Genomic DNA, 24,469 nt, shown 5'->3' with positions numbered 1-24,469 from the left:
TCATCTCTACATCATCATTCACGTTTGCAACAGTCACAGTCAAAATGTGCTTTTCTCCTCTTCCTCTCATTCACTGGGAGGATTTGAGTGTGCCCACATGTGTGAAAATAAGAATGACATCACGAGCCCTAAGGCTGTTTGTTCCCTTGATGCCAGCATGCTGAAATACAGGATGCAAGACATATTAGTCCCCAAGAGCTGCTGCAACTTTATGGACATATCCCAGCCCCAGCCTCTCAGCTTGTCGGAGTCACACCCTTCTATCCACTCAGCAGAATGTGTGAGATGAGCACCACGCCTATAGTCTACTGTGATGTTTGGATGTGGGCCAGCTCAATAGGGGATTTTATCGAGCACGTAAAGTAGGTTTTGGGAGGTGGTTTGCTTTTCGGTCTATTTATTTTCAAAAATATCACATTTGTACATTGATTAATTTATCTCCTTTTCAGCCTACATCTCATGTGTCTTTAGGTAACTGCGGGTTTGCTGTATTGGTTGGTTTGAGAGATCTTGAAAGGAATGTTTATTGCTCTGTAGAAGGCTAACCTGTCAGAAACTAATTTAATGGGGACTAATTTTTTGAATAGTGGTGCATAGTGTAAAGATCTTGTGTAATGGTGAATTCTTTCTCAGTAACATAAGTGCATGTGTGTGTGTGTTTGTGTATCCTTGGGCTCCAATGAACAGTTATTTCATTATGAATCATATGGCAATTATTTCTCAGTTAATCATTTAGTCTATAAAGTAGTGAAAATGTCCAGCACAATTTCCCTGGAATCTTTAAATTGCTTGTTTTATCCAACCAACAGCCCCATATTTCAAGTTTCTGAAGATAGAAAACTGAGAAATGTAGCAAAAACTCACATTTAAAAAGCTGGAACCAGTGAATCGATCATTCGCCTAATCATTTCTGCACTCGTGTATTTTATACAAGACGGACACTCAGCAGAGTCTGTGTTATCTCAGGTCAGGGCAGTGGCAGTTTAGAGGAGGTTTAGAGGTTAGAGGGATTGTTAGCAGAAAGTCATCAGTTCAATCATAAAGTGACTGCACCTTGCTCCAGTCGCCAGCAGTGTGGCTGCCCTCTATTGACAGCTCCCAGGTGTGAAATGTGAGCCCAGGCAGTGCTGGAAAAGAGCAAGGGGTGCTCAGTTGTGCTTTCCTGGATGAACAAGTTTTAAATAAAATTGTAAAAAGCCCCCCCCCCCCCCCCAACATGTTTATATCACATAAGCCTTTGCAGTTCTAGGCACCTCGGCTCATGCCAGTGAGCATTTGGCCTGTGGAGACAAGCTTGTTGTCAATAGCACAACACTGCCGTTTGTCTCTGCACTTCTTTATTTTTATTTTTTTATTTTCCCTACTCTACAACAAGCTCATACAAAGCATGAGGATGGTACGGGGGCGATTTGTACAACAGCGCTGTTGACTCACTTCCACCTGAAGAAGTGGAGCAGGATTTAGCTTGCTTATTGCCAAGGAAACCAAAAGTCTCATGGTTGTGTGCCCAGGTGCTTAATAATGATAAATGACCAGGGCTGCCAAGGACGCGGAACAAGAACTAAGCAATTATCTCTGTGTAGTTCCAGACAAGATAATAGCTTTGGTTTCTCTGTGTTATGTTTTTTTTTTCCAGGGTCATTATAATGGTTTGAAACACAACCTAATATTCTACATCTATTACAAAACTAATTACATTCAAAAGTGTACAAAAAAGTGACACGGGGGAAGGTCAAAATTGATGGTTTATGAGTAGACAAATTTATATTTATATTTACTGTTTCCATCAATGAAGTGCTGCTACACAGAGAGCATAAAATGCACTTTTATATCCAACACAGTCAGGTTGTAATAAAGACGCTGCCAGTCTGGCATCTGCTTCTCTGATACCGAGCTGTGTAATTTGTTATGATGTGTGGTGAGTTTGTCAGTTTGAACATTTGGAGATGAGATGAGGGTCCACAGCCAACTCTACTGTTCTGTGTTTAAACTGCTGATTTTTTTTTGGTTTGTTTGTTTGTTTTATTCCCTGACGCTGATCAGCTCATACACGGATCAGTTATCTCTATGGGGATTCAGTCTCTGCTTCTTTTTTTTTTTTTTTTCCAGAAACGAGGCTGCAGCATACGAATGACAGATACCCCATGGGCCCCTAATGGAATCAGAGAGCATGTATGAAACATTGCTTTATTGCATTGGCCTGTTTAGCGTCTGTGCTAATCTAATTTGCCCCACAGTTAAATGGCCTGCGCGCAGTCACAAAAGATATAACGATATAATGGCATTGGTTACTGTGCAGCTATCAACGACTGTGTCACCTATCATAAAACATTATAGGGTGGAGGTGTGGATGGATGGTTGACCTACTTCACAGGTTTGATTTCAGTCATTACTGTCTGTTATGAGGCTTCTCATTGTCAGCTCAGCCTCACACACACACACACACACACACACACACACACACACACACACACACACACACACACACACACTGTCATCTGGACCAGCAGCTGAGAGATTACAGTGTTTGTGGAACTAGAGTCATTACTGTTTACCCAAGGATCTTGTCTATGGATTTTTAGCCAAGAGGCAGAGATATGTGCTTGTATATTTTGTGTGCGCATGTCAGTGTGCATGTTTGCGAGCACCAAGTGTTCGTGCATATCAGTCCACCTTGTTAGCGTTGCCATGTATGCCGCTGCCTGATGACACAGCATCCGTCTCACCAGAAAGAGGGTGTCTGCTTGTTTTTATGTGCTCATCATTCAGCAGCTCAACTACAGCCCCATCTGCTTTGTGTCTGCAGACTCATGCTACACTACAACAAACTCTCCCAATTACAGGAGCTAGCACTTTCTGATATTCCCCCAACATCCCTCTGCTGAAGAGATCAGACACTGCGAATTTTGTAACATCTCTGCTCACATAATCAGGCTAACCTTTTTACTCAGTGTCTTCATCCCTCCTTTCTCTCCATTCTACTCCTTTTGGTAACATTCCTTTGTTCTTAACACTGAAATGAAATGAATGGATGCTCATATCATTTTGAATGTATTATATAAGAGACAGACTCTTAAACTGACTATAGTTGTGTTTTACAGTACATTAAAACAGTGATTTAAACAGATATTTAGGAGAGCTTTGTTTACTTTTAATAAAATCTAAGACATTCTATACTAGAACTTGCCTCCAGCCATGCCATAATTTGGACATGGCTCATAAATACTATCTTCATGAATCATGCAGCATGTTGAAATGGCACTAGTAAGTCATTTTGTTGTTGTTTTTTCCTATGCACCTCACAGCCTTGACACACAGGTCAGCTTGTCCTCACAGGCTCAGGGTCTTCTCAAGTCTGCACCGGCATATGGGACATTAATCAGAGCATGCCTGTACTGTACAGATGTTAATTGGGCTGAACAGCTGGTTGGTGTGCTCAGCGTAGAGATGTGTGAGTGGACGCCGATGGTCTGGAGCTCCCCACCATTATACCTGGCTTGAATGCAAATAGACAAAGCTGGAGCCCGGACTTGGCTGCATTGCAGTTGTTGGGGGGGGGTAGATTATATGTATACTTCCTCTATCTTATGTTCAAGTGTGTGCTAGCATCCCAGTAAATAAACAACATGCATTCCCTGCATTATCATTCACTTATTTGTCTGCTAATCTAGATCTAAGAACATATGTTATTTTGCACTTAAATACAATCATGTAGACGTAGTATTTGAATATGTACATGTACTCTCTGTCTTGCAATTCAGTGTTCAAACCAGGTTCAGTGTTGCAGCCACATTAAGCTAAAAAAAGCTAAACTCAACTCATTCACCACCCACCACTCCCTGCTTCTCTCTTTCCCTCTCTTTCCCTCTCTTTGCTGCTTTTTGTTGCAATCCGTGTACAGTGAGCACCGCCGTCCGAAAAGAGTACAATCAATACACGCCAGATGCATGGTGGGACGGGACAAATTTCTGCTGCAGAGCCTCATGTGCCAGCTGGGTTTTACTAGAGGATTTAGAGAGAAACGCTACATATAGCCACAGCTAAAGGTTAAGACTTGAGCACAGCCTCTCATGTATGCAGATATTTTGTGTTTCACGTTTCACGTTTCATTGTTCTGTTCTGTGTCACTTAGAAATTATTTTCATATTCACTCTCACCTAAGAGAAAGGTCTTGTCAGATTATCCAGTTTTTGTTGAAATTCAAAAGGCAGTTAAAGGTGACTGCAAGGTCAAGAACAAGCAGAATTTGCAATCACCAGCTCGAGCTGCCAGTCCTCGTTTCAAAGGGAAAAGGAATTTCAGATTAACTAGCTGGACTGGAGCCAGTGCAGAGTCAGTGTTGAATTTGTAATGTTTTTAGCCGTTTGTAGCGACACTGGAGGCTATTAGCAAAAGTGTTTAACTAAGTGGTGATAATTAGTGGCGAGAGATTTGTATCACTTCTCCGTCTCTGTCACTCCCAATCTATGTCTCCTTTATGCCCCCCACTCCCCATCCAGCTCCCAAACACATGCACACGGCACATGGCTGACATTTCAGACCATCGCATGATAAACTAACAGCAGTGCATCTAAAAAAAAAAACTAAAACACAAGCATCAGCATCCATCTTTCCTACATGGTTGCACATAGGCCCTTCTTGTGCTGAAGCATCCCAGGTCTGAATAAAACATGAGTAGGAAAATCAGAGCAAAAATAGCAGTGCTATATCCAGGACTCTTACTGGATGCTCCCGCTGCATAAAAATTCAATCAACCATCGGTGTCACCTGGCCAGAACACCTGCCAACCCCCAGCAGCAGAATGGCTTTAAAGAAAAAGACAGGCAGGTGTCTTCAATGAGAGCCTGCAGGAAGCTGCATCTTCCCAGAAGCTCTCTCTCTCTCTATCTATCTATCTGCTTTCTTTTCATCTCTGTCTCTTTCTCTGTGCCACACTTGGAAGTGTGGGAAAGGCTCCCGGCTGTGATGTGCTTACCACACGCTAGCTGAGAAATTACGCCTTTTTCAAAAGCCTCCCAAGCCGAGGAAAGCTGCATGATGATGTGCTTATGGGTCATATTTATAGTAAGTGTGGCAGCACATTGGACAGAGAGGGGTAAAGATACCACTGCAATCTGAAAGGCAGCATTGCCAAGGACCAATTACGCTGGAGGAGAGAGCTCCACCTGAATCACTGTTACTCTCTAATGCCGGTTTTACTGAATTAAAAGCAACATGCAATGAGTTCTTTCGGGTACAAAGAAATAAATCAACATAGGCAGCCAGTATCCGGCCTGAAGGGAGGGTGGGGACATCCCTGATAAATATAACAACAGTTATATATTCTGCAGACATTGTCAGTTAAGTGGATATGATGAATGTCTACAGAATGGTTATTTGTTGCTTCACCAATACAGGTCCTATAGTGCACTAGCTCTTTGGGACATTTCTGCTGAGCAAGACTCTTTACAGAGTCAGAATCCCTTCAACACTGCTGCAAAGCTGGGACTCAATTGAATCAAAGCTGCATTGCACCATTCAGCGGTATCTGAAAATTGTATCTTATTTCTAACAATCAAAGTCAGGACATATTTTGGCTCTTACACTTCCAAACCTGGTCAAGTTTTCCATTATTCAAATGAGTTAGAAGAAAAATCCTGTTACATTAACAGCTGATGTACCGTATTTGATTAGATACACCAGTCTGTGTTAGTTACTCCTCAGGTCCTGAGTGATTCTCAATGATACTTCTATTTTGGAAAGCATTACCATTTGGCATTTTTAGAATACAAAAACCCAAAGTATTATCAGTAGTTGTGCAGTTTTATGACACTATAAGGTCATACCATGTATCTTTTTTAAATTTATCGGTCAGTAAAGAGTGGATGCTGGTCTTTGTGTTAAAGTATAATGTCATATACAGTTTTGTAGTGAAGTAGAAACAGAGATGCTCTATGTGAGGCTCTACACAAAATATTAGGGGAAATTATGCCGACACTTTTCAGACAGTTATGTAAGCCTGTGTAAAGACAGACTAATAGCCTACAGGATAAACAGCTGGGATGTGAAGAAGCAGAGTAATTCTCTGAAATTAAGTGATTGAACCAAGGGGACTTTATGCCCTTATCCTTACTCCAGCTCATCTTACAGATCCAGTGTAGAAATTATTATAATCACGTCACATTATAACCACAATGAAAAAAAACTGACTTTGCCACATTGTAAATTTAAAATTGTAATGAAAGAAAATATTCTCAGAAAGTGAACATTTTTTATATTACCAGTATCTACCTCAATATGTGAGAATGAATGAGTACAAGTAATACACAGGCAGCATAAATTTCCACAGGGATTGTCTAATTTCTTTACAAACAAGTTATGATAATCTGTAGAATTCTACAATCTTGTAAAAACACTGCACATTTGGGCTGTAAAACTAACATGAAAATCTAATAGTAAAAACATTGTTTTCATATTTCTAAAACAGTGAATTTTATTTGCTTTCATCAAATGTTTTATTTTTTTCATTGAAAGTTAGCTGCTTTTATTAGTCTTTCTGGAAGCTACTGGGGATTTTGTCCATATTCTGGTACAAAATGTCTCTGGTTGTTGTATTTGGGGCCTGAGTAAATAGGGTGACATCAGGAGCCATAGCTGTATCAATTCCAGAAGACGTTATTAAAAAATGACTCATACTGTATGGATCATTGTATCATAGTCTACAGGGAATTATTCCATAATAACACCTGCAATTTTGACAGCAGTCATAGCTCATCAGCAACCCTTTGATGTGACGTGTTTATGTAACGCTGAGCCTACCTGTGCCTGAGACCATGAAGATATTCGTCTTAAACTTCAATCCAGAGGAGGCCAGAGGAGACCTAAGCTCTTTAGCTGATAGTCCAGTCCATACTGTGGTGTTCATCAAAAGCAAGCAGGACAGATGGAGGTTTTCAGAGAAAATCAGAGTGTCTCTTCAGACAGAGACAGCCAGAACATCCCAGAGGAGTGGCACAGTCTGCTTACCATTAAGTGTTGCAGAGCTCACTGGAGACTGCTTTCATTTTGTGGAATTTCTTCTGTTTCCATATGCACTTCCTGCCTGTCAAATAGCGTGATAACCAAACCTTATTACCTCAACATTTTTTTACAGGACATCATGTCCACAGCTCAGGCATACAGTGTTCCCTTATCCCTTATTGCACCTTCCATTAAACAGGATGAACACAAATGTCCTTGCATCCTCACTGCGTGGTTATTAGAAATGTTCACTTCTCCCAAAAAAAGCTACTGTCTGTCACCCTCTATCACCTTGCCTGCAACACTGTTTCTTAATTAGCAGACAAAGTGGAAAAAACAGACAAAGTGGAAAATCCCAGAGTGAGTGTTTCTCTGTGCCTTGCAGAGACAGGGGCTGAGTACAGAACAAATACAGAGAAACGCAGACAAAACAGGTTTGATGTTTGAGACAGACTTGGTGAAAGATTTTGTGTTTATGTCTATCCTCTAAAACATGACAAATTGTCCTGTAGTCCAAAAGTCATTTCAATTTTAGCAGCTGCACATGCTCTCATAGAAATCTGTTGCCCGTCTTAATTTCATGGGAGGTGATCTGCAAAATTAAGAATTAATGAACTTACAGCTACAGCATAAAAAGGCAGCTCGACTCTGGCTGGTGGAATCAAGGCCATCCCTGGAGCACCACTGCTCTCTGGTGGAGCAGTGCTTTGTCTGCAACAGCAGGCCACAAGGTTAAACATGTATGCTCACTCAAGTGCTGATATGATTTATTGGACAATTAATCCAGTGATAATCAATCAGAAGAATAATTACACCTATTTTGATAACTGATTAACCATCTAAGTAATTTAAAACATTTATATTACTGTAAATTGACAATACAAGATTTTACATATGTTTATAATGCATCAGTAATAGTATTTGTAAATTACCAGTTTCCAAAAGTATTTGGAATACAAAATGCAATCAATGTAATAATATAACACTCTAAAAGGGGTCATTCTGCAAGTATTATTTTTCCATCAATACCTCTGTATTTTTACTTGAAGCACTTGTGATTTGTGATATTCACTGTATAACAATATAAAACAACAAAAAGAAGAAAATCCTCACAATTGACACAATGTTTAGCCTATTTTTCTTGACTTAAAATTATATATTGATTATCAAAATAGTAACCCATTAAGTTTTCTGTTGACTAATTGTTATAGTCATATATCTCTATTTGCATAGGCAAGTCCCGGTTAAACATTTACCTAGAAAAGTACTCATTTAGTATCATCTAGGTTTATTTAAGCACGTCACAACAGATGATTCAGCATTATATAGCCCTGTATGAGTGTGTGTTTCACCTGTTTTTTATTACACTATCTTTCTGTGCTCATTTCTGTGGAGTGGATTCACCCAAACTCAACCAAATTGTCAGTCTGTCTCCTCCTACTTCTATCATACAGCCTTGAGCTTCTTGTAAGCCTCTGAGAAACCTTGTAGAAGTCGGGATATTTCAGAAAAAAAAAGACTCTGATTTGACACGCTCTGTGCAGCAAGGCCATTTTTATTCTCGGTGAATGAAAATCATTCACAACACCGGGCAAAATGTTGTGGTTTATTTACAAATCTGTAGCTTCACTGTAAAAGTCATCGTACATGTGCAGCAGTGAGACATTGTTTGTGACAGAGTGTGTTGTATACACATGCAGTGGTGGAGTTTAGTACAAGTCCAAGTCCACAACGAGCATGAAGTTACAGACATGTCTTTTCTCTGTGCTCCCTAAGCCGCGTTTTTCTTGTAAATGTTTTGCCACATTTTGGACATGTGAACGGCCGTTCTCCCGTGTGAACCATCATGTGTTTTTTCAGCTCATTGTTCAGTCTGAAGGCTTTGCTGCAAACCTCGCACACAAACGGCCTCAGCCTGATATGCTTGTCTCTACGGTGAGCCATCAAATGTGATCCCCGTTTGTAACACACGCCGCAGTCTTCACACTTGAATGGCCTCTCCTCTGTATGTTGAATCATGTGGAGCTTGAGCTGAGCGGCGCTCGGCCAGCCTTTCCCGCACGTGTCGCAGAGGTACGGCTCCTGCCCTGTGTGTTTGTACAGATGCCACTTAAGATATGTTTTCTGATAGAATTTCTTTCCGCACACTGGGCACGGATAGCCACCTGTGTGCCTCACCATATGCGCTCTCAGGCAGTCTTTTGTACTGAACTGTTTGCCACAGTAGGAACAAACACTGGGCTGTCGTTCTCTGTGCTTGCTCTGGTGCAGAATCAGATAAGCAAGAGATTTGAAGCTTTTCCCGCAGGTTTCACAAATGCGTGGTGTCACACTCGCAGTGTGAACTTTTTCATGATCATTCAGCAGTCCTGGCTTTGTGTAACATTTCTTGCAGACGGCGCACTGGTACAGTTTTTTGTTCTGCTGATGTCGAACCAATTCGCACAGCCTCACAAAAGTTCTCTTACACAACGGACAAGGGTATGAGCCCCTGATTTTATGTGACGTGGAATAATGTCTTTTCAGGCGGACAATTTCTGAGAAGTTCTTCTCACACATGGTGCACTTGATGGTACAGGACTTAGCCTGGGAGTCATCTTCACGGTCTGCAGAGTTTGGAGGTGTTTCAGTTTTACTTTCCTTTGTCACAGAACTTGTCTCAGCACAGCTCTCACTGGTATTGTCAGCTGACTGGAAATTACATGCACTGATAACAAAATGGTTGCCGTTTGTTCGCTTTTTCCTTCGAGGGCTCCTTTTGGAACATTTGGTCTGGTGCTTCTCAAAACTCTTGTAGTAAGAAAAACCTTGGCCACATTCCTGACATGTCAGAGGCGACTTACAAGCCTGCGTGTTGGTGGGTGCATCTGTGACTGAAACAAGAGTAGTATCGTGATTCCTTTTCTTTGCGTTGCTCGAAGAATTCTCCTTTGTGGATTCATCCTTTGCATATGGGTGCTGGTTTGAAACCTCGCACTGACCTTCCTTGTGTGTTTCAAAGTCCTCATAGTTGTCAAAGTCTTTCCCGCAGTGAGAACAAAGGTAGGGACTCTGTTCAATGTGGCATCTCATGTGCTTCGTCAAATCAGCAGAACGAGTGAATATTCTCCCACATACAGAGCATTTTTTGACACGGCTGCTTCTTTTACATGAGTCAGAAGACACCAATTCCTGTGGTGCAACATCCGAAGGCTCAGTTTCAGTTTCATCATCAGGGTTTGATTTGCAGCGACGAGAACACTGTGGGTTTGTCAGTATTTGCCGTTTACTACTGACCACACAAATCCTCTGGTGTTTGTCAAAATTCTTTGGGTAAGTGAAAACCTTGCCACAAGCATGACAAACAAGACTATTGTCATCATTAGACTGCTCAAAGTTCGGAGGGCGACTCATATTTGATAGGTTATGCTTTGAGGCCCCTGCCAATGGAAGGTCATTCTCATTTCTGTGGGCATTAATCTTAGGTTTGGGATGCAAATTAATCTTTTCAAAAAAACTACTTTGGCTAACAGAATCTGACTGACCCAGTTTGTTCACCAAACAACCACTTTGAGTAATCCTGTGCCTTTTTAGTTTGCTAATGGAACCAAAGTCCTGGCCACAAGCAAGACACTTGAAAGTTTTCGAGGATGTCCTACTGTGAGATTTTAAATGGTGAAACCACTTTTTGTCCATGTCGTCATCATCATTAGACTCACTTTCATCAAAAGGTTCAAGTATTACCTCAACAGAGGCTCCTTGGTCTTCGGTCAGATCATCGGTATGCTGTTGTCCATTTCTCTCCACATTCCTTGTCACTTCTAAATTTATCTCCTCAAAGTTTTCTGCTTTATCCTTCTTAGACTCACTCCCAAGTGAGTCGCCTCTGTGCCAGTCCTTGCCGATACATGTGGAGCCAGATTTGACAACTTTGTCTCCTTCATCATTGTTGACCTTTGGTAGATGATATGACAGGCTGGAGAGGATGCAGTCATCACCAGAGGGAGACAGAGCTAGGAGAAAATAACAAAACAGGAAGTAATGCCAATATGTAAAAAATGTATGAAAAATAAATAATACAGAAGACAAATGGGATTTGAGTGAAAGTCCCCCAAAGGATTACCTTGTGGAATTTCATGCCCATGGTGATAGTGATGCTGAATAAGTGTATTCAGTGGCTCAGGTTGATTCATGAAGTCTACACACTCTTTTAAGACAGAAGGGGAGAGACTGAGCCAAAGGGAAGTCTAGGAAAGGAATGAACGGAACAAAACAGATTAACTCAATCTTCAGATTCCATTATATTTTAATGAAAAATGCAGCCTTACAATGCAAGACTTAAAATAATCAGGATTATTATGTTTTACCAGGTGGGAAATGCATTTGACAAGTTAGTTAGACTCCCAAGGTTAAATGCAGTACAATATGTTTTGGTAAGAAACACAGTATGTAAATATAACTTTTGTTTACAAGGAGAACTCCACAGGGCACTTTTAAATATTTGATGCAGTTGTGCTACAACAGTTGTTATCTATAGTATTGTTCACTGTATCTTTGCCAAGATTATTGTATGTCAGGTACCCACTTGTTCAAGGTTTGGTACAGGGAGCAGTTTCTGAAGATTGAGGAGGAATTTTCTCATTAGTGCCTCCAGGGCTGAGTCATATTTGGGGCCAAACACTGTTGGGAAGATTTTCTACAGAAACAAAGATGAAAGCATTCATTGGATTTCATGAAATTCTAGCAATCCTTTGCCTATCCAAAAACTCATTATTTGATTAATTTGAGTTTTAAACTTCATGTAACACTCTGAGTAATTTACTTTTTTTAATTTATGACATCCAGTAGCAGCCAACTCACCTGATAAAAGACATCCCTCTGGCATTGATCATCCACTAATGTGTGAACAAGCTTCAGGAAATTTGTCAGTGATGCTTTTACCTCAGTGCTGGAAGTCTTTGAAAAGAGCAAATAAAAAAGCACATAAATAAATTCAAACCACATAAAGAGCAGTGGAGATTTAACAAGAGCACCCACCTCTTTATCCTGTTTTGTGATGTAGGTGTTTATTCTGCTCAGATGAAGCTGGATGGCCTGTGGGCTGGCAAAATCATCACTGCGGCACAACTCTAGCACCACCTGTTGGTGTATGAATAGGATAAACATTTTAGTGAAGGATTTATTTTCTCAACAAATCTCTCTCATGAGGAAGTGTGCCCCTAAGTGACACAGCCCCAGCATCTGAAAACTATCATTAATAGCACTACATATGTATATGAGAATTGGATGTATGAGCAGATGATAAACCTGTACATGGTGAAGTCAAGGTTTAGATGTTTACACTGTCTCCTCACTTGGGAATCTGGTGGTCCAGACCTTGTTATTTAACCAAATAATTCTGTATTTACATTCGACTGGAGTTTGGGTAAGAGTCTAATTACTTAAGTTACTCAGTTTTTGAGTTGATGAATACATATATGATAACATAGGTGCACAATTTAATCAGAAAATAAAAAACCTGATTACATTAGGTAGCTTACTCTAACTTGCAGTATTAGGAATTACATTATTATTATTACAACATTATTTTGCTCATCCTTTCCACAGACTAATGCATTATGACACTGCATGCATACAAAAGAACTCCAAGACAATAAAATGCAATAAATAGATTTTGGACAGAAATGATAAAATATTTTTCAGAGCTGCTATTTTGCTTGTCAGTGTTATTAACTGAATATTATTAGTAATGCATTAACGTGCAGCATGTGGGGGTATTTTTGTATGTAAAATGTTATTAACAACAGCTGTCAAATACAGTATATTTAGAGTCAATGGACTGGTGCACTTAGATTCCACCACCACAGACAAGTGCCTGTCCTCGCATCAGTAGAGCATATTGGTAAAAGAGATGTCAAGTTAGTAGCAGCAGTACATTAGAGTCATTACCATCACTGTAATTACTGTAAGACATCTACGGCTCTTTTCTTACCCTAGCACGTAAGCCCATAACTAGTTGGACTTTCTCTGTATAAGTGAGCAGCTCAGGGACTGTTTCCAGCACTGAGGTAATGAACTCCTCCAGCAGACCGTAGTACATCACAGCTCCCTGCTTCACTATCTCCCACAGAGCTGCAGACACGAGCTGCACAGGAGGGACGAGAAGACGCAGAGAGGAGAGGGGAAGGGAACCTGGGGAAACAAATGTATAACTGTGAGGGTTACGGTGAAGAGACAACAAAAGTTTTTATCGCGAGAATAAAAATGTAAGACCGTTTATTGCAGCGCTACAATGTCTCGCAACAGTTCCGTTAACATTAGCCGTTAAGTTAACATATAAACATCACTTGCAAAAGATTTTATCAACCGTTAGGGCAAATGCGGATTGAACGGGGATAACACGGAGCTGAGTGTTATACACTCACCACGGTCCATTAATATCTTGCTCATTATTGCGTTAGAGACATAATAAATTTAGCTATGAAGGTGGCTGTTTGCTAACATCGCAGCCATAGGAAAACGGTTGACTGTGGAACATGGAAGCCACGTCCGACACATCCGACTTCTTTTTGGGAAGTGAACGTATTACGTCGTCACGTACAAACGTGCGAGGCAGAGGGTCGTTGCAGAATCGTTTCCTTTTTTTCTCAATAACATACAGTTCTCATAATGATATCCCTGGCATTCCACGAGCCTAAAATACACTGACAATAACATAAATTCAGTTGTCTGGTAACAGAGGCACACCAGCAGCCTACACGTGAGAATTTACTGCGTGTTTATCATTTGTTAGTGTGCTATTTTCAGGTCATCAACCTCCAATTTACCAAATTACTACACTAGATGGCGCCATTGTAACAACTATTACATGAGATATACTTGGCAGCTCTGCAGTGAATCGGCTTACACTGCAATAATCAGCATTTAATGCAGCAACTTAAAATGCCAATACAGTACAAAATGTGAAAGCTGTATATAATAATGTTTATTTTTAGACTTTAATGTAAACCTTTTAAATGGTGATATTTCATTTCAGTTTGGTGATTGCATCAAGGTTTCTTGGTAATTTGTAAAGACAATTTTAAAATATAAAATCAAATTATTTCATGCAGTCTTAGTCTAGTTTAGCTCAATGTCATGAGATTAATATCTTACCAGACAATAGACATCTTCTAATGTTTGTCACAACAATACCACTTGGGAAAAAAAAGTCAGTACTTGTTGTTTTCCATTTAAAACAAGTGGAACTGTCAAAACACACAATATTCACCCATTATTGAGTTTCATTGTGTCTTTTTTTTCAATCGGCATATCAACATATCAGATTAGCACCTGATACATTGTGTTAATACCTATTAATTTGACATTCAAAAATTCTTCATCTTGAGACTGGGCACGACAGACGAGGAGAAGAGGAAAAGACAGACAGGAGTGAATTATAACAGAGATGAAAAGCGAGCAGTCATCTGTTTACAGTTTTCCGGAAGTGTATTCTCAAGCATCTTACCACAGCCCCTGACAGTCTGTGATAGCACTATATGAACATTTCTGCTGGCTTCAGTGGCTTAGCAGAATAACATTCACAGTGACTATTCATGTCACGAGGGAAAGTTGTCAGTGTACATGACTGTATTATAAAAACAAGTTCTGTCTCACTTTCCTTTGACATTTGTCTGTCTCTTGCTCTGTGTCCTTCCTTGCAAAATGAATACATCACTTTCCCGCTTCTGAAGTGTTGCAGTCTGTGGACTTTACATAATCATGTCACATTATCCTGCTGCCTGTCAGGAGGAAGACTGAGCTTAATGCTGAAGGTGGAGCTAAGAACTGGTGAGGATTCATTCTCCTCACAGATTATAATTGCATAACCATCATTCACATTTCCCCACAGCAAATAAGAAAAAGTGGAAAAGGCAAAGCACTGCACTTTTACCATTGTAAATTAAACTTTTTTGTGATTTGTGGTAAGGAAATGTGGTACTGTGTGTGTGTGTGTGTGTGTGTGTGTGTGTCTGTGTGTCTGTGTGACTATGAGGGAGCAAGACAGATAATAATGCAGAGAGAGCATGACAGATGGGAAGAGACAGAAAGATACAGGGAGAACGGGAACAGCAGATTTGTAGTGACAGGCTGCTCAGTCGGAAGTTGTAAGATTGTTTAGCCTAAAACCTGCATCACATCCATGGAAACCAGTTCAAACCAGAATCAATATATATATATATATAAACACACTGTTGACTGTCCTTCAAGTAAAATATCACCAATTCTACAGGTTACTTCAAATCCGCTTTAATAAGTGCTGTAGAATACCTGTTTTTCCCTGCTTTTTAGCTGCACATAAAAACATTTACTGCAGCTTCATGGCAACAACACCGCGTGAGAGCATATCCATCAGATGTGAGTCACAGAGGATTGGCAAACACCTCCAAGCAGCTTTGGGTGAGTTGACTCTGTCAGCTCCAGTTTAATGTGACAGTTTGCGACAAGTGTCAGGTATGTTGTCAACCACAGGAAAGTGTGCTTTAGATTTTAAAAGACCAACGCTGATCCTGGGGTTTTATGCTGAATTAGTCAAAGTTTCACAGAAAACTTCTTTGGAAGTGTTTCTGAAGAAGACAGTGTGAACCACACACGCCACCACACAACACACAAACTCTCCACTGAAATGCAATCACATGGATTTCTTCTATGGAAGGAGGAGTCGGGTGGGTGACCACTGACAATACTGTTGTACTGCACTGGGATGATTTCTGTGGTCTGGACAGTAATTACTCTTGGTCTGACCTTAATTGAATTGATTCTTGCTCTTGCCATTAGTTGACTATTACCTCATTCAACCCCTGAAACTTTGCTAACTCAAGAGTGGGTCAGTAATTACAAAATCATGCAAGTGTTTAAACCTACAAAATGTTTAGATTTTAGTGGAGAAGCCAAAGTTTTGCCTCCTTGTCTTATGAATGAACCCAAAACAAGCACTGATCAGCACTACCTGTCACTGATTCTTTATTCTTGCTTGCAGCCGACAAACACTTGTACCTTTAATTATCCGATTCTTGTGAGAATGATCAAATAAGAAATTGTGGCTGCAGTAAATCATAGCCTAGAGTTTTACAAGATGTACGTCCATACATGTCAACAAAGTTTTGAGAGCAGTTCAAGTGCTGAGCCTTGGCACAAAACACCTTTGTCTGAAGCACATTTTAAGATAATTCAAGGTCTATAGGCTGAATAATGGGAAAGTATGGCAGCAAACAGAGAGACAAAGGTTATCAGTGTCCTTGTTTGTATAAGCAGGGGCACTGCGAGACAGCAGCACACATTTTTGAACGTTTAAAGCCGCCCTCCGTCTCTCACAAGCGCACGGTGACAGGTTGCCGTACTGTTCTCTACCTCATGCGTGGCAAAGACTTTCATTTCCTTATCCTTTAACCTTTCTGCCTCTTTGTTGCAAACACATTCAACTTGCTTTTTCTTGCCAGTTTCCAAAACTTTTGCCACACATCAATGCAAGAGAGTGAAACTTTGCACCAGAAAGAGGCAACTAAGGGCAACTGCTGCATTGCACCATGGTGGGAGTAAATCAAGTGCCTCTGTCCCTCATTTCAGAGAGGACTTTGATGTCACTGGAATAAGCTGCAGCTCATTGAAGGGACATCAAAGATACTCTGCCCACCCTCCCCACCCCCATACCCCGTCCCACAGCCCACGACCATTCACTCCTCTGTAGGAAAACGTGATTGGAAATGCCATGGGGTCTGTTATCTTCTCCAGCGATTAATGCCTCATTAACTGGTCATTAATGTTATCAATTACCCCAACAGTATACTTCAGGGATCAACCAAGTGGCTACTTAGAATTTGGGACGTGAAGAAAGAATATTTAATGCACCTCCATTACTTTAGGCTGAGCTCTGTTATTTGAAGTGTTGAGCTTTCTGATCACTGATTACAGATCCCATTGCCGTCTTTTCTCTTTTCTTTGATTTTAATTCTCTGAGCTCTTGTCTGTTATTATGCCCAGATTAGATAGATGCTGTCATTTTTTGTGTTCATCCTTGTTGTCCTGATTTCCTGGATCTCTTTTTCTCCTCTTTAGCTGTTGTAATCAGTGAGTGTGTGGGTACATGTTAAAGACATAGCCTCAATTTGCTATTCAGCAGTGTCATTTGTGGATAGAAATGAATCAGCTGATATAAATGTGTGTGTGACTTGGCAGAGGGCTGTGTGTAGCAGTGTCCGCAACCAAACTACTCCACCAAAAACTGGCAGTTAATCAACTCTCATTAGCTTTAGATCATTAAACTGTTTATTTTCAACAAGAAAGAAAATCAGTGAAAGTATCTTATCATCACATCAACTTTTTTTTATTGTGTTTGGTTTTAGAGCTTTAAATAGTGCAGTAAATCTTCAGTAAACTGAACTAACAACAGCAGATACAAGAGGAGGCTGCTAAATCTGAACAATTTTAGAACTCAGTTTGGCTTCTCAAGCACCTGTGGGGTAACACTACGTCCGTTTTAATTAATTTGATTAATCTCCTACCTTTTCAACAGAAATGTTTTCATTACTGACCTGTTATGCACATAGGTTCTGAAGCTAATCTCATGCTGCAACCCCCCTTCTTTTTATACTTTGCTGTAGTGACACAAGTCTAGACCACAATGGGTCGTGATTGTGGAATGAACTGGCCAATTTTTCCCTTAAATGCTCTGTTCCCTTTCATTGTGGACTGTCCATTTAATTATTTTGGAGAATTGTCCTATTTCTATTCATTCCTCCTGCTCTATTCCTTCTACCCATTTTACTTACGTTTCATAAAACAAGACTCAATTCACAGGCAAATTCGTTCAGTGTTTAGATACATATTATTTCTTCTGAATAAATAATAAATATGTTGATCACAGGTTACTGATTTTGCAAACAACATGCTTATGTTGTAATGTATTACACAGTGGTGGCTGTAGTAGAATTGCTTCTCTATTGCAGCTATTTTTAAGTATAGAAAAGGGTCGATCTTCAAATGTAACTCGCTTAAAAAACTGTTGTTGGAATCATTATCGGATGAGCAACTTTTCCTCCGTGCACACTGACCTATTAGAAGAGCGCACCGTGCAGCCAATCACAGGCACTCACTGCTCAGCTCCACTAATCGTGGATTAGCTACAACCGACTGCAGTCTACAGCTCTGGGAGGGAGAGGTAGTCACTGCCATTCACTATACTCACTCTGTTTTTTATTATTAGCCCAGTTGGATCTGGCAGCAGGGCTTTTTTTTCTCCTCTCAGCGGCAGTGACTTTTGCATTGCGCAACCGTGTAGCCAGCACATATTGGGATCTCAGGTAAAGGTGTGGGGAATACGGCACGAGAAAGCGACCGATTTTTTTATTTTATTTTTTTTTTGAGAGGGGGGGTGGGTCAATGGCAGCGGCTGCTGGTAGATCAGGTAGGACTCAATTGACGGCCCTTTAAATTAAATCTACACCGTCTTTACGCCGCGCGCGCGCCCGAAGAACCGCTCCGTTTGTCCGAGTCTCCTTCCTCGCGCCCCCCCCCACCACCACCACCTCTTCCCTTAAGAATGTTCAAGACGGCCAATTACCCGACGGTGGATCCTGCGCCCACCATCATGCACGGTACTTGGTTTGCCACGGGGTGCCGAGAAAACGCGCCCGTGGCGGTGGAGAAACCTAAGAAAAAGGCGTTCAGCCTGGTCAAAATCATGTCTCTCAGCAACAAGAAGGGGCACGGCCAGTATCCGCACCACAACAACAACATGCCCTTTACCATCCACTGTCACATCGGGAAAGAGATAAAGCACATATGCAGCAATTGCAGCCGCGGAAACGACACGCAGGACGGTGAGTAAAAAAAGAAGAAAAAAGAGGGGTGGTGTTGGTGGTGGTGGGGGTCTCGGGCTTCAAGCCTTGTGTGGTGTGCTTTCGCACATAGTAGCCCCTGCGGTACTTACCATCCAGGATGTAGTCAGTATGTAGCGATGGCCATGCCTCTGGGTTCCTGTGCGCGTTTGACAAGCAGATCAGGGCGCTCCATCACTGAATGCTTGTGTGTGATAACATGCCGTAGTGACAATTCTGAACAGGTCGATATGGATGTTTAGTATTACAGATTACAGTACTGAGACCGAGAGTGATTCACTGTCGCTGTTGTGGAATCTGCCTCTGACTGGATCTTAACTTCTCACAGGGCTGGGCTTACGGTTCGAACTGCTTCTTGTTGGGGGGTGGGGGGTGCATCAGAGAAATATGATGATGAATTACTCCTCATCCGTGGCACCTGTCAGTATTTCTTAGGTGTTACCCAATTATCCAGTGGATGTCATTTTAAAAAAAAGGCATGAAACTGTGCGGGCTGTTTGCACAAAGCCATTTCCAGTTCAGTGTCATTACATCATCACTCAGCCATCTTGCTATGCAAACAAGTGTTTTTAATTAAAGCTAGTCCACATCAGGTTTCTCGTGTTACATTGGTGGAGAATGTAGGTTACATGCAACGCTTCAGAGGTGGAGTAGAAAGGCTGTAGTGTATGCCATGAGAATGATCACTTGCCTTGAAAACACCACAGCATTTTAATCACACTGTTCTGGATACTCGGAGGAGGGATTTTCTGCTGTGTTTGACTTTACTTTGCAGATTGAACTTGAACGCAGGGATTTTTGTCAAGATTGTGATGAATTACATCATCATGCCCCCCAAATTGTAGATGTCCTGGTTTTGGTGTTGAGCCTGGAAATGGTTCAGTCCAGATAAATAGATAAATAAATGAATAAATAAAATAGATTGGTTAGTATTAAACACAGTATTTGGGGCTCATCGGGCTTTTGCACTAATGCAGGCATCGACCCCTTTGGGTAGAGAATATGCACAGGGTTGATCTTCATGGGATGCACCAAAAATCACTGACTTTCATGCTTCTTTTGTCCATATGATGCATATTTCATTGATGTATAGCCCTCAAAGAAGTGTTTCTATCATTCAGTGTACAGCTGTTGTAGCTTGGCTGTTGGATGTCATGCAGCTCACATTTGGTTCCTTGTCTTCCTGCCTTTATCTAGCTTGTGGACCTCTAATGAAGTAATTAGAATCTGTACCGGATTCAGTTAGCATTGACTGTAGAGCTATTTATAGAGTGGCATGGTGGCAGGATTGCTAAGACGGTTGTGCTCTCAGGCACGGGGGGACATCCAAGTAATGGTCCGTGGCACTGATTTCCACTGCATTACTGTCACATTATTTATCATGCTGTCCCGTTAGGCCCTGGGGAGGCCTGACTGGCCAGCGATGTGATATATCTATGTTGGCAAACATTGCAAATGTGATGTAATCATTTAAAAACAAGCGTCGGGCACATTCCCTGACAGCATGTCATTGGTTGATGATGTGATGCAATGTGGTGACACTGACAACAGACCTGACATGCTGCGCCAGAGGTCATTTCATGCGTAGTGCAGCACCATAGAGTTGATACTCAAGCGACAGGGTAGCCATGAAAACTTTGCTTTATCTGTGTGTGTGTGTTGCTTTTTTAGTTTTTCTATTTTGTACTGTTTTATGTTCATACTTGAGGGACCATATCTGTGTTTTTTTATGGCATAGGAAATCCCATGTAGATTTGTGAATGGTTTGTGTACCCTCAAAGAAGCCATTGGTTTCCATTAGTTTAGGACGGGGTTAAGAGCCACTTGTGTGAGTTTATCCATTACACTAAAAGTAGTCTGCTTCCATTGTTGCCAAAGTTAGGTTAACATTAGTCACTCAAGGCCAGAACTCACTGCATCCGGCTGTGCAAGACTGTCGTGGTGGATTACCCATCTCAGGCAACTTGATTTTCACACAGTATGGAAATTAGCGCATACCAGTGGCTGCCTAGAAGGTACAGTAGATAACATACATTCAGAAATCTACAACATTGTTATGGTCCTATGACTTAAATGTCTTAAGTATGTTCATTAAGGAAGCAAGTAGAGACAAAAGAACAGGCTAGAGTTCTAGGACTGCAGCATCCTGCAAAACATGAAATGTATTCACTCCACACTTCATGTAATAGTTTCTTGGAACAAAATGCTTAACATTCTTTGCTTTTGATGTCCAATGGTATGTGAAAGTCTAAAAGGCTGGGCCTTGTGAATATTTGATGAAGAGTAGGAAGATTCCTCCTTAATGAGGTGCTTGTCAGTCTGTTTAGTGTGTTTTGGCAAGCTAGTGCCAACCTCTCGGCGTGATGCAGCCTCTAACTGTACTCAGAGCATATCCTGCGTGATGCTATCTGATATGCAGGTTTGTTTATCCTCTCCCAACCCTCATCCAGTTACTAGGGAATTCAGGAGGCCACTTGGCACCGATTCTTGCTGCTTGGATCTTTGTAAGCAAAAGTGTCTGCTGCGTTCACTGCTAGCTCTCCTGCATGATTACCAGAATATCACCTCCTCTGCATCTGCACCTAAACTAGACTGTTTTTTTTTTTTCTTTTTCTCTCTCCCCTCCCCTCCCCCTATGCAGCCGAGGAAGTAGAGAGGTTGGCCGCCATGCGTTCGGAGTCCTTGGTCTCTGGTACCCACACTCCACCCATCCGTCGCCGGAGCAAGTTTGCCACCCTGGGACGTCTCCTGAAGCCCTGGAAATGGAGGAAGAAGAAGAGTGAGAAGTTCAAGCAGACCTCGGCTGGTACATGACTTTTTTTTTTCAGAATTTTATGTTAATGTGAGCAAGCACACACACACACATACGCACAAACACATGCAGGTGTCACATGCATAACAAACAACCACGCTACTTCCAAGTATTGTGTTGTTATGAAAGAAAGTCAGAGCATATCCTTCGGTCAAAAGAAAAATGTATTAAGTTTTCGTCTCCAGGGTGATTGAAAATGCGGCAAATTGATTCAGCAAAAGTGCAATGTTGGAGTTTCATGTTTTGAGGTCTCTTTAGAGTTCCTTTGATCCTGCAGCCCAGTGTTGTCAGGGGCGAGTGAAGGACATGCTCTCTTCAGATGTGGCTGCATTTATTTTCCTTGGCTGACATATCCTGAATTCTGCTGTCAGCCCAGTGGACAGGAGGAGGAGGAGGAGGAGGAGGAGGAGGGACTTTGTCAGACTGACTGCATCTTCTCCAGATGCAGAAATTCTCGCTTTGTGTTTGTAGGGGATGAGCAATTGCACAGAGACCTGAATCCGGTCTGAACAGGACAGGATGTTCTGATTTAGTAACATTATTAAATTAGCATTTTCCTGGTGTGAATTTGCTGAATGAATCAGTATCTGTCTGATCTGATCATGTTTGCTGTGACTCGCTCTCTCTCTGTGTGACTGATCTTGTCAGTCTTTCATGCCATCATGTGATGTCTTGTCATCTCCATCACTTACCGCAAACATACCTTGATATTACCTCGCAGCGAGGCTTTGACTGTTCCCACAGTGCTACTTGGATGTAGTTTGTTTCTTCCCCCAACATGCCCCCCCAAGTTCCTCAGCAGTCTCCCTGGACTGGTATTTTTAGTAAGACACCAAAGTGCTGAGAAATCTATTTCTGAGCTTTAGATGCTTGACTTTTTGATGTTTTACTGTATTTTAATGGAGAATGTGCACTTGAAACAATCACAGAGATAGGGTCTGTTGATTGGTACATTCGTGCGTGTGCCCCATGATAACAGCATCTACTCTGTTGTGGTGAAGGACAACAATCAAGTGCTGAGCAACAAAAGGCCTTTTTTGCCGTTACAGTGGTGTTAATACACTGCGGAGCCGAGTGAAAAAGCTCTCCTCATCGCTTTTGTTATCCACTTGTTTTGTATGCATAATGCTGCCGTCCCAAATAATTCCTTTGCGACTATTGTTCTATTCAATCCTTTTTGATAGCAGCATGATGCTGGATTATGACCTATCTGCGTATCTTACTGGAGCAGCCTCAAAGGGGAATTTCTGCATTATTTTCAAGTTGGAGGTGATGTGCAGTGGCACAAGTAGCTCCAGTGCTCAGGCAGGCGCAGGAGCGACGCCACCGGGAGTGTGCACACACTGTCACATCCATTTCTGCGTGAAGCGTGAATTCGACTTTTAAAGCTTCAAATAAGTGGAATGTGGCCTGCAATTGCGAAGCAGGCAGTGAGAGTAGAAGTTGCACAAGCGTGAGCCGGTGCAGTAAATTCAAATGACAGGAAGTGGCTCAGGGATTTTGATCCTGAACAAGTCAGTAGCACTTTTATGGAGATTTAAAGCTATGCAATCAATCTTTTTTAATAGGTAATCGCACAAGGGACTTTATACAGTATGTGCGATATTTGAACTCATTGTTTCAGTTTCATGGCCCAAATCTTTCTGGTTTTCATTCACTCCTAACACTCTCATCAGCCTCCTTTCTAGCTGCAACAGGGAAAAAAGAAAAAAACTTATGGTATGCTACCTGCTTAGCATAAAATAGCAGACAGTTACCTGGTGAACATAGTGAGGCTTTTAGAGCCAGACATTTCCCTCAGAAGTCAGTGGAGACCAAAATGGAGCTAGATGGACAGTGAGAATTCAGAAACACAACTCTCAATTATTGCTGATGTTCAGTCTGTTGGTTGTGTGCTCTTGTATTTTGCTATGATGTTCATAGCAAGCTAGGTATGCCAAATGGTCAAAAAAAAAAAAAGATTAACACTGCTTTAAAGACAGTGTGGATTCCTTTACTCCAGTTGTGCACCCACAGCCCAATTAAGAAAAACATATTTTTTATGATGATACAATATTAATCTCAAACAACAGAGTGTAGTGAGGGTTTGATTTTGAGAAGGCATGCTTGATGTGAATTTTTCTCACAACATCTTAAATTAGATGAAGATTTTTTTTTTTTTCGAATCTGTGAAACATTTGGAGGAAGATATTCGGCAAATGTCTGTGTTATCAGACCTTTTGCGAGAAAGATAGCACAGTGTATTTTTTTTACTTGCTTTGAGTCTTCTTGCAACTGGCTCTTTGTTGTGATGAAAGTGGTGTTTAGAGCAAGAAACTTCAGCTTATCTCATTTAGGAAACGGTATTGATTTTGGTTGACCTGCAGCTCCACTATTGATCTGTGTTTTTTAAAATGGAACATTGCGCATAATGTTGTGTGTTTGCCCCCATTTAATTAGCCGGCGCTAAGATGGCAGCCTATTTATTACTATCCTTAAAACCTGGTGTGGGATGACCTCGTTTGAAAAGATGTAAGAAAGCTGCTGCCACATATTATGACCAATACTTAACTTTCTGTCAGCTGACAAAGCCTCTGTTTGAAACTTCCAGGGGGCATTGTTGGTCATTGACCCACTTGTTGCTAACAAACAGGGAGATGGTGCTGTACAATAGCAATTTACATTAATCTAATTAAGGATATAGCTGATGGTAAGTGAGTAGTTGTGATTCCTGTTGCACCGCCCTGATCTTGGACTTGGACTTAAATGCTCCTATATGCCGTCTTCTTGTCTCTGCAGTTGGCCGCAGTGCCTTACTGTTGAT

General features: G+C 41.3%; 2 protein-coding genes across 4 annotated transcripts in view; one reads left to right on the top strand and one right to left on the bottom strand.

The window, feature by feature from the left end:
* LOC108883416 (phosphatase and actin regulator 1) overlaps positions 1-24,469 on the top strand; it is a 43,876-nt gene that overhangs the window by 1,028 nt on the left and 18,379 nt on the right. The window contains exons 1-2 of one of the 2 annotated variants that reach the window (XM_018676520.2): positions 18,143-18,836; positions 21,496-21,660. In XM_018676520.2, coding sequence (XP_018532036.1) covers positions 18,557-18,836; positions 21,496-21,660 — 445 coding nt within the window. In that variant the 5' untranslated portion in view covers positions 18,143-18,556. Of the gene's footprint in view, positions 1-18,142; positions 18,837-21,495; positions 21,661-24,469 lie in introns of those variants that run through there. The other variant, XM_018676521.2, reaches the window with a different exon arrangement.
* Positions 6,231-13,543, bottom strand: LOC108883414 (zinc finger protein 14). Of its 2 annotated transcripts, XM_051069996.1 has the most exons (9): positions 13,404-13,543; positions 12,971-13,170; positions 12,016-12,117; positions 11,839-11,934; positions 11,564-11,674; positions 11,102-11,225; positions 10,723-10,991; positions 7,620-7,710; positions 6,231-7,081 (listed from the first exon to the last, which is right to left on the bottom strand). In XM_051069996.1, the coding sequence occupies exons 1-9, from the start codon at positions 13,426-13,428 to the stop codon at positions 7,008-7,010; spliced, it is 1,092 nt and encodes a 363-aa protein (XP_050925953.1). In that variant the 5' UTR covers positions 13,429-13,543; the 3' UTR covers positions 6,231-7,007. The 2 variants fall into 2 exon arrangements, with proteins under 2 accessions (XP_050925953.1, XP_018532032.1); XM_018676516.2 differs by lacking the exons at positions 6,231-7,081; positions 7,620-7,710 and having other exon boundaries at positions 8,537-10,991.

Source organism: Lates calcarifer, linkage group LG4 (genome assembly GCF_001640805.2).
Source record: "Lates calcarifer isolate ASB-BC8 linkage group LG4, TLL_Latcal_v3, whole genome shotgun sequence".
Taxonomy (NCBI): domain Eukaryota; kingdom Metazoa; phylum Chordata; class Actinopteri; family Centropomidae; genus Lates; species Lates calcarifer.
The sequence above is the reverse complement of the archived record's forward strand: the minus strand, read 5'-3'. Positions and strand labels throughout refer to the sequence as shown.